The 10,423-nt window shown below is 54.9% G+C and overlaps 1 protein-coding gene and 1 non-coding gene across 2 annotated transcripts; both read left to right on the plus strand.

The window, feature by feature from the left end:
* The first annotated feature begins 4,798 nt into the window (after positions 1-4,798).
* LOC128948632 (small nucleolar RNA SNORA74) lies at positions 4,799-5,002 on the plus strand. The gene has a single exon (XR_008484127.1). It is a non-coding gene; the product is annotated as a small nucleolar RNA SNORA74 (small nucleolar RNA).
* A 4,500-nt stretch (positions 5,003-9,502) lies between these two features.
* On the plus strand, positions 9,503-10,423 carry LOC128948627 (olfactory receptor 14J1-like; the record flags this gene model as incomplete). The annotated part of the gene is made up of 1 exon (XM_054293396.1): positions 9,503-10,423. A coding segment is annotated over exon 1 (921 nt), but the record flags the coding sequence as incomplete, so codon positions are not given.

The following is a 10,423-nucleotide window of genomic DNA, read 5'->3' on the forward strand; positions in this document are numbered from 1 at the left end:
CAGAGCTTGTGGTTTGTGATCTGTCCTCTGGCTAGGAGCACTGAAGGAGAGGACAGAAAAGATGGGGGTTAAATAGGAGCTGGGAGCAGAAGGGGACACCAGGGAAGGAGACTGGGCCAAGGAGAAGCTCAGAAGGAGGAGAGGAGGGTGGAAGAGGAAGGGAGCAAAGCTCAAGGGCTCTGCCAGAGATGAAATGGAAAAAGGAATTGCTGTGCAGCAGTTTCAGCCCAGAACAGAGGGAACTGCACGGGCTCCTCGAGCTGCCCGAGGGCATTTTGAACAACAAAACCAGCAAGCTCTGACAGGGCCAGGAGACCCAGGCAAGAGTGAATGGACAGAGGGGCTGCAGGGTCCCACAGGCAGGGCACGCTCCTGCCCAGCCACATCCAGAGTGGCACTGCCCTTGCTGCTGCTGCACCACCCCTCTGGCAGCCTGATCGGGGTTATGTAACCTTTCCTGACTGCTCTTTCCCTCAATCAAGTGAAGTTGCTGCTCCAGCTCCCTGCAAGGAGCAGCCGGAGCAGCCTTTCCTGAGCTGCCCAGAGGGACACAGCCAGCCCCAGCCTCCGAGGCAGCTGAGCAGCAGATCCTGCCCCACTGCCACCCCCGGGGAGCTGTGCTGGCAGAGCTGGCACCCAGGACATGGCACCAAGCCCCGGTGGGAGGCTGCAGGCCCTTGGCCAGGGAAGGAGATGGTTGGATCATGGGTTCTTCCTGCAGGGAGCAACTGGTGGGTGAAGCCTGGAGCACCCACTCACACATGGGAGCAGACACAGGGGACAACACACTGCACCAGTGCTTTATGCACCTAACTCAAAATAAGCTTTCTTTTTAAAAAACATATCTAAGAAGAATGATTTTTCTCTCTCTCTTTTTTTTGTTATTATTTTGAAGTTATAAATTATTGAAACAAAATATTCTCACTACTCTCCCAAATCATTCTCAGGCAAAGAAAAGGCAGCTCTACCTTCAACACTGCTTTGTAACAAAATGAGTCAGATTCATTTTGCTCATGATTTGCCCTTGGCTCCCTTTGTCCATGTCTTAAACTACATCCTGGCTCGGTCTGATTAGCAGCGTGTCCTCGGAGGCAGAGGAGGCCCTGCAAGAGCCCGAGGTATTGCAGGTCAAGGTTAAAGTGCTCTGCATGACATTCACTGTCAAAGCTGTAACTGGAATAACTCAGTGCAATTAGATGTCTCAGAGGTTACACAGTAATGGCAGCAGTGTTTCAGTGCAGCTGATTAAAGCACAGCCCTGGCGTTAAAGGATGTGATTAAAAGGCAGTGTCAGGGCTGAGACCTGGCAGAAGAGCTCAGCAGGCAGGGTTAAATCCACAGCTTCTTCTGGGGTTGGACACCCCAGGGCCTGGAAAAGATCTCCAAGTATCAGCTGAGCCAGCTCAGCTTTTAGGTCTGGAATGCCATCTTGTGATGGCAGTGGGGAAGTGGAAATGGCCCCTCTGTGGAGGCAGAGGAGATGATGGAATTACAGAATGGGTTGGGTCAGAAGAGACCATAAAAATAATTTTATTCCTCCCCCTGCCATGGCAGGGACACCTCCCACTGTCCCAGGCTGCTCCCAGCCCCAATGTCCAGGCTGGCCATGGGCACTGCCAGGGATCCAGGGGCAGCCACAGCTGCTCTGGGCACCCTGCCAGGGCCTGCCCACCCTCACAGGGAACAATTCCTGATTCCCAATATCCCATCCATCCCTGCCCTCTGGCAGTGGGAGCCATTCCCTGTGTCCTGTCCCTCCATCCCTTGTCCCCAGTCCCTCTCCAGCTCTCCTGGAGCCCTTTAGGCCCTGGAAGGGGCTCTGAACTCTCCCTGGAGCCTTCTTTTGTCCAGGTGAGCACCCCCAGCTCTCCCAGCCTGGCTCCACGGCAGAGGGGCTCCAATCCTGGGAGCATCTCCATGGCCTCTCTGGACTTGCTCCAACAGCTCCAGGTCCTTCTGGTGCTGGAGCAGCTCTGCAGGGGTATCTCACAAGGGCAGAATAGAGGGGGACCATCCCCCCCTCACCTGCTGCCCAATCCTCTGTGGGTGCAGCCCAGCACAGGGGAGTTTCTGGGCTGCCACTGTTGGCTCATTTCCAGCTTTTCATCCATTATATCCTCCAAGTCCTTCTTTGCTGGTCAATGAGCTCTTCTCCCAGTCTGTGCTCATGTGTGGGGTATCCCTGAGCTGGGTGCAGCACCTCAAAGAGGAAAAGGCACCATCGAGGCCATGGCTGCCCTGCCTTCTGCAGTGTGGGAGCCAAGCAAGGCTGGTGTCACTCACAGGGCAGTGCAAGCACCGACACCCATGAGGTGTCATCATCACAGGCCCCAGCCATGACAGACACCAGGGGGATAAAAGTTCTTCTCACCAAAGCCTGAACGTGCTTGGCTGTGGGGCTGGAGGTGACCACCATGGTAAATGATGATGTACATCCACAGATCTTTTCTTCCATAGGTTTACTGAATTTTCTTCCTCTTCCCATGGTACTACTCTGTCTTTTTCTCCAGTGACTGACAGTGTGGCCAAATGGTGTTGAGCCAAAATCTGATTGGTAGAGAAGGATCACAGTACCAGCCCTGCAGTGCCAGAGCTGAGCAGTGACGGGGGGCAGGCAGTGAGCCCTGGGCACGGGTGTGTTCAGGGCTGAGGTGACAGTAAAGGATCTCTCTTGCTGCCACAGGAGCTGCAGACACCAGCTACATGAGGGATGTCCCACCCCAGGCTTGGAGCACACGTCTTTTGAAGCACTACAGCTCCATGCCAGTGCAGATCTCTTGAGTGGATGCACTGTGCCAGCAGACAGTGCTCATGTCCTGGTTTAACCCATCCTGCTAATTTATGGGAGCAAAATCACTCAAATGTGATTCCTCCTTTATGCTGCAACTGAATATTCACTCAACAGAGGTTACCCAGGCTTCTGGAGCCAGTTGAGTTGCTTTGAACACAAGCTGCAGGGCTGTGCTGGGATGCAGGGAGCTCAGGGGAGGCTGTGTCTAGACTAGAGGAACTCTCCAGGAGGCTTGCTGGGCTTTTGTTTTGTAGTAACTCATATCTCTAATCTGGCTTGGAACAAAGCATCTCAGTCCTTTCAGGCCTTGCCACGACACTTGCAGGAGAAAAGGAGGCTCTGTTTAGTGGTCAGCAAGCCAAGATGAACAACAGGGACTGGCTGCAGCTAATGCAGAGAGCACATTCCTGTGACAGACATGGATACACAGAGCACTGGGCTGATGTTACAGCATCCAGTGGAGGTCAGGGAAGGCGTGGAATTGTGCTTCTCCCAGCAAGGCACTTGGCAGCACCACAGCTTTTTCTCTGCTTATTTCAGGGCTGGATTTTTGTTGCTGGCAGCTGTTTCTGAGCTGACACTTCTACCTCCTGTGCCCGAAGTGGGATACATCAGGGGCAAGCAGAGGCAGCTCACCAGCCCTCTGCTTCCCATGAGCCGCTGCTTGAGTTCAGTTCTCCCAGCTCCACAGATCGTGTTCCTGCTCCGGCTCTGTCAGGGATGCTGGAAGTGTCCAAGGCCAGGTCGGACAGGGACTGGAGCCACCTGGGACAGTGGAAGGTGTACCTGCCCATGGCAGGGAGTGGGACGAGAGGATCTTTTAAAGTCCCTCCCTGTGACTGATTACCGAGGGTTTTTCCCCGCCCTGGGGGGAGCGGCCGAAGCGAGCGGGGCGGTGTCTGTGGAATCACCTCGGCAGCGTGGCTAGGCCCGCTCCTTTTCTGCCCCCACCGCCGTGTGGAGATGAAGCGGTTCTGGGGGGCTGGGCTTCTTCAGCTCGCCGCCATGAGGGCCAGGAGCGGCTCTGGCGGGTCGGGCTCCCTCGCCATGAGGGCAGGGAGTGGCTCTGGCGGGCTGGGCTCCTTCAGCTCGCCGCCATGAGGGCAAGGAGCAGCTCTGGCGGGCTGGGCTCCTTCAGCTCGCCGCCATGAGGGCAAGGAGCAGCTCTGGAGGGCCGGGCTCCTTCAGCTCGCTGCCATGAGGGCAAGGAGCAGCTCTGGCGGGCCGAGCTCCCTCGCCATGAGGGGCCACCGCCGCCATGAGGTGAGTGGGGGGGCGGCTACAGGGCACGGGTGGCGGCGGCAGCGGGGCTGGAGACCGGGGCTCCGGGGCAGGAAGGCGCCACCTGAAATACTCACTGTCTCCTATTTAGCTGTTCGGCCGGGGGACTGCGGATGTTGCTCGGCTGTGCGGTTCAGCATTAATTCCTCAGCCTTTCGCTCGGTGTGCTGGCTTTTGTCCTCTGCCACAAGCCAGGCCGCTGCTGTTGAGCTTTGTGAATACAGATGGAACTAATGGCTTATTTGTGATGTTTCTGCTGTCCTCTCTTTAGGCCTTCAGCCGATGACCGATGGCGGTGACCCGCCCGAAGGAGCAGCTCTGAGGTGCCCCGACCCCGTCGCGTGTGGAACCCCGAGCTGAGCTGTGCTGAGCTGTGCTGGGACAGCCGGGGAGGCGCTCCGGCAGGGCACTGGAGCCTGCGAGAGCAGATGTGAAGGGATAACCTGCCCGTGGGACACAGCAAGAGCTCTGGAGCCACATGGGTGAGGTGTGACCGTGAGCCAGCCTGGGAAAATGGGCAAAAATGTTTTGCTGTCTAAAAGGCCTCTGCTGGCTCCTGTGCCAGCCTCAGGTCCTCAGGGTGGAAATAACGTGGTTTATCCAGAAATAAGTTTAGCTTATCTATTCCTCTTGCTGGATGAAGCCTTGATGAGAGTAGGCATTATCAGAAAAGTGCCTCCACGTTTTTTCTGCCCTGTAAACCCCCCAGTTTTGGGGTTTTTGTCTCCCAGCAGTAGTCAGCTGCCCGTGGCTGCTCAGTGCCTGTGCCAGTGTTATGCTGCTGGGAGAGAAAGGTGCTGCTGAGCTTTCCTGGCACCAGCGAGGCCGTCCTGGTGCTCAGTGGTGCCAGGTTTTGGCAGCACTCTGCATGCCTGAGAGTGGAGTAATTCCTGCCCGTGGAGACAGATGACTAGACTGTACGTGTTCATGCATCAACAGGCAGCTTTATTGAGATCTAACTTCCTTATATAGATAAGAAGGCCCATGAAGGTAATCCTCATTGGCTGAGCCAGTTACTACTCAGCTAACCAGCCAATAGCAGCCTGAGTCTCCAATGGTCTGGGCCTGCTCTTACTGGTCGAATTACATAAGCAAGGTAATTATATAATAAATCACTTATGCAGTTGGAATTATTTATACTGTGTGGCCTACAGGCCAGATGTAGAGCATCACAGAGGAATAGCTCATAAATATGGAACTTGTGTGTGTCATAAAACCTCTGTTCGCATGATGTTTGGGGCACTCGAATGGAGGAAGGATCCTCCAAGTGATCAGTGCTGCAATAAAAATGAATGCTTTTTGATACTCAAACTGTGTTAGAAAGTTTCTTTTTGGGTGATTTCAGTGTCAGTTCCACAAGGCCCTGTAGTTTCACAGTGGCCCCTTGGTTCTAAAGTGTCACAATGGCCTCAGTCCCACAAGGCCCCACAATGTCCAAAGAGTCCCCTTAATTCCATGGGGCCCTGAAGAGCTGCAATGGCCCCTTGGCTCCATGAGGCCCTGCAGTGCCACCCTGGGGCAGGAGGCCAGGAGGAACTTACTCCCCACACGCTGCAGCTCCCTGGGCCAGCTGGCAACCGACACCTTCTCCCAGGCCAGCACTGCCTGGCACAGCCAGGGCTGAGCCACACTGCAGCTCCCTACAAACCACGGCAGGGGCTGCCAGGCCAAAACCCAAGTCACAGACAGTTTGTCACTCTTCCTGTCTGTATCTTCTGACCAAGAAATGTCCCATTGTGGGGTCCCCTTTCCTGCAGTCACTGCAGCACTGGGACCATCCCTGGAGCTCTGAGCGAGAGAAATGGCCAGCGCTGCACCTCTGCACTGACTCAGGGATGGTGGGAAATGCTCTCTGGGGTGGCTGGAACCATGGAAAAAGGACAGTTGGGAGCACAGAGGGAAACCCAGCTGGGCTGCTGGACTGGGGCAAGACATCTCTGTCTGGGGGAGAAGTTGGCTGTGAAACTCCCTCCTGTGGATGCTCACGTGCCCAAGAGTTGGGCACTGAGGAGCATCACAACAACAGACAGCAGGATGGGGCGGCCAGGATTAAAGTGCCTCAGGGGGGTCTGGACTGGCCACACAAGGGTGAACCCTGGACACCATCTCCAGGTTATCCCTGACTGTGAAACATGGGCTGAGATCAATCAGGGCCAGGCCAGGCAAAGCCCCTGTGGTGTGGGAGGGCAATGGTGGGAATATAAATCTGGGGCGACACGTGGTCTTGGTAGTAGGTGTAGTAAATTGGGAGCACCATTCCTAAACCACAACAGCCCTGTCAGAACCAGGCCTGTCCCTGCACTGCCCCCGCTCTGCTGCCCCACAGCTGCTGGATCAGGAAGGGCAGAGCCATGGGGGAGGAAAATGCACAGGGACTCCTCCTGGGAGCGACATTCCATCCTGATACTCAGACCCCAAGGCAGAAACCCCCATCCTCAGCTGAGAGGTCACCATCAGAGTCTCTGCCAATATCCCACTTGGTGAATCTTTCACACTGAGATTTTGGTCCTTCCTTTCAGTTTCTTTACTTTTGGGGCTTTTAATGATTCCTCCATAAGCATGGCAATTCATGTCCCTAATATGGCAATTCTTTCCTTTTTATGAAAGTGTTGGGAATTAGGCCACATTAAAATGCTGGCAGGGTGTGCATAGGTATTTGCAGCCCTGTGGAGAAGCAGTTGGGATATAAGAACCAAAGAAATATAAAATGGTTTGAGTTAGAAGAGACTGAAAAGAGTCTCTGGTAAAACTCCCATTACCCAGGAACACCTTCACTCGTTCAGGTTGTACAAAGCCCCTGACCTTAAACACATCCAGGGATGGGGTTTCAATTCTGAGGGCAGCCTATGCCAGTGTCCTGCCACCATCATCCAAAAATATTTCATCCTTACAGAAAATCTAAATCTGCCCTCAGTCACTTAAAAGATACAGTGTATTATTCTGCATTATATTCCCCAATACAATCTTGGGCAAAAATGTACTCAGCCATTCCTGGATTTAAATCACATCTCCAGGGCTGAGCACCTTTGAGAAGGCCCAGAGATCTCCCAGGATGGGATTTGGAGGCCCCAAGAACATGATCACTGTATGGGAACTGGAAGTCCTGGGTTCAGTGGAGACTGAGGGCAGAACAAGAACAGCCTGTGAGGATGACAAAGGTGGATTCAAATATATTGGACCTCTTCTTCATAGTGGAAATGAACCTGAGATAGAAATAATGTCACCAAGTGCAGCTGTGAAGACCCAGAATGGAAACAAGGAGAGATTAATTTCCCTCCCAGGGCAGGACTGTGGCACAACACATCTCCCAGAAGGAGTCTGGGTCAGGCTGGGGTCTGCCCCAGGCTCTGTGTGGGCAGGCAGAGGCAGGCAGGAGGCAGAGCTGTCAGCAAAGTAAGGGCCCAGCCAGGTGGGGCAGCCGGGGATGCCGACAGCCTGCAGGGACAGAGGCGCAGGGCAGGGACACCGTGGGACAGCCTGGGCTGCACAGGGCACAGGGATGAGCAGCAGCTGCAAGACAGCCCTGACAGAGCCAACTTGGGCAGCACTTTGGCCATGGCTTCTGGGCTGTGCCTGAGGCCACGAGGGGACAAGTGACCCTTGCAGGCCTGAGGCCTCATTGCCTCCTTGTCCCTGCTCAGCAGCCTGGCAGGGGCCGTCCCATGCTCCTGCCCTTGGCATTGCACATCCCCACATGCCGGTGCCCATCCCGGGAAGAGCCCTGAGCAATGAGGGAGGGACAGGATCTGCCTGGCCAGGGGCTGGGGCTCAGGCCTTGGCCCTTGGCATTCCTCAAACACATCCAGCTTTGCTGAGCACCAGACACACCTTGGCCTTATTTGTCCCCAGCTGTCATCACTGCCTCCAGTGTTCTGCTCTAACTGGAACCAGGGGAAAATTTCTCATTTGTGTCTCTCAGTGGTACCCATTAAAACTTGGAAAACTTTGGAGTTTCAATTTAATTTTGAGTTCTTGAGAAGTTTTTTGAACACTCTCTCAGGGACTCTGATGTAAATAACACCAAATCCCCAAGAGTCTCATTTAAGTCCTTGTGCTGTGTCTGTGCTGCTGAGCTTTAAAGGAACAGCTCTTCCCAGGACCAGCTCCTCTCCCAGCCCAGCAGGGCTGAGGGCTCTGCCTGCAGGCACTGAGGGGACAGGAGCCAGGCAGAGACAGGCTGAAGGCAATCAGGATTGGGAAGACATTGAGCTGAGACTTCACTTGGGGAAACATCTTCACAGCCCTCTGCATGGTGAGTCTGTGGGTGCAGGGCAATGTCCCTTGTGCTCCTGGAGGGATCTCCTGAAGCCAGTGCACCCTATAGCCTGGGGGTTTTTCAGGAGGACTCTCCGAGTTTCTCTGTGGCACAGGAGGAGAAGGAGGATGTGCTGCAGAGCGAGGCTGCCCTGGGCACCATCACAGGGACAAGGCAGGACGACTCCTGCTGCCAGGGACAGCTGCAGGGGGTGAAGCTGCGGCTGCAGCCAGGGCTGCCCAGGGCTGTCCTGCAGAGCAGCTTCTGCAGCCCTCAGGGCTCTTGGCCAGCCCAGGGCATGTGCCACCTGCCAGGGACAGCTCTCAGCCTGCCTGGCAGCTCCCCATGGACGCTGCAGGGGAGAAATTGGAGGTGGAAGGAGCCACCCCCATCAGGGCAGATTCCTCCTGCTGTGGAGATGGTGCTGCATGGCCAGGGCTGCTCTCAGCTTTCTCCTCAAGGGAAAGGAAAGGGGCTGTCAGCTTTGGCTGTGTCACTGAGACTCCTGCACTGTTAGCCTGGGCATCAGCAGATGTGCCTCAGATCTCCCTCAGAAAGTGCCTCCTCAGCCTCCTCTCCCTACAGACAGCAGCAGCAGCACCTTGGCTTGCAGCATCTCTGTTTGTCTGGCCTGCCCTTAAGGCCCTGCTGCCAGGGAGATGCCCCTGGGCAGTGCCCTGTGCTGAGAGGTGTCTGCAGGACAGAGCTGGGACCCCAGGGCTGGTCTGGGCCCTGGCAGCACAGGCAGGGACAAGGCTTGGATAGAGAGAAACAGCTCCCAGTAGGCACAACTCCAGGCAGCAGAGAGCCAGACCAGCCCTTGGTATCCTTTCCTGTTCATGTGCATAGGGAAAGAGAGAAGGGTTTGGGAAGAAAAAAATTCAACTGGAGAATTCAAAAAGTCTACTTCACTTTTCAAAAAATATTAAAGTGTGATCACGGTGAAATAGAGAGAGGTTAAATGAACAAAGGGCACCTGTGTGGTTCCAGCAGGTCTGACAGCCCTGTGGCACAGGGAGCCCTGTTTTCCCTCAGGCCTCCCCAGTATTCAGGCTGAGTGCAATGCTGAAAGTAAAGCAGTAACTCAGAAGGAGCACAAGCCTGAAATAAAAAAGGAAATCTGTCCAAGCTTGTCAATGTCTTTTTCAACAGTGCACCATGCCCAGAGTGAAGGAATGTCCAACAGCAACTCCATCAGGCACTTCCTCCTGCTGGCATTGGCAGACACGCGGCAGCTGCAGCTCCTGCACTTCTGCCTCTTGCTGGGCATCTCCCTGGCTGCCCTCCTGGGCAATGGCCTCATCATCAGCGCCATAGCCTGCGGCCACCACCTGCACACGCCCATGTTCTTCTTCCTGCTCAACCTGGCCCTCATTGACCTGGGCTCCATCTGCACCACTGTCCCCAAAGCCATGCACAATTCCCTCTGGGACACCAGGGACATCTCCTATGCAGGATGTGCTGCACAGGTGTTTTTCTTTTTGTTTTTCCTCTCAGCAGAGTATTTCCTCCTGACTGTCATGTGCTACGACCGCTACGTGTCCATCTGCAAACCCCTGCACTACGGGACCCTCCTGGGCAGCAGAGCTTGTGCCCACATGGCAGCAGCTGCCTGGGCCAGTGCCTTTCTCTACTCACTGCTGCACACAGCCAATACATTTTCCCTGCCCCTGTGTCATCGCAATGTCCTGGGCCGGTTCTTCTGTGAAATTCCCCAGATCCTCAAGCTCTCCTGCTACAAATCCTATCTCAGGGAATTTGGGCTCATTGCAGTTAGTGGCTGTTTTGGTTTTGGCTGTTTTGTGTTCATTGTTTTCTCCTATGTGCAGATCTTCAGGGCTGTGCTGAGGATCCCCTCTGAGCAGGGACAGCACAAAGCCTTTTCCACCTGCCTCCCTCACCTGGTTGTGGTCTCCCTGTTTCTCAGCACTGCAGCATTTGCCCACCTGAAGCCCCCCTCCATCTCTTCCCCATCCCTGGATCTGTCAGTGTCAGTTCTGTACTCGGTGGTGTCTCCAGCCCTTAATCCCATCATCTACAGCCTGAGGAACCAGGAGCTCAGGGCTGCAGTGTGGAGACTGATGACTGGATGCTTT

This window comes from Melozone crissalis, unplaced genomic scaffold (assembly GCF_028551555.1).
Source record: "Melozone crissalis strain CALT ecotype California unplaced genomic scaffold, PUWL_Pcris_2 ptg000139l_1, whole genome shotgun sequence".
Classification (NCBI taxonomy): domain Eukaryota; kingdom Metazoa; phylum Chordata; class Aves; order Passeriformes; family Passerellidae; genus Melozone; species Melozone crissalis.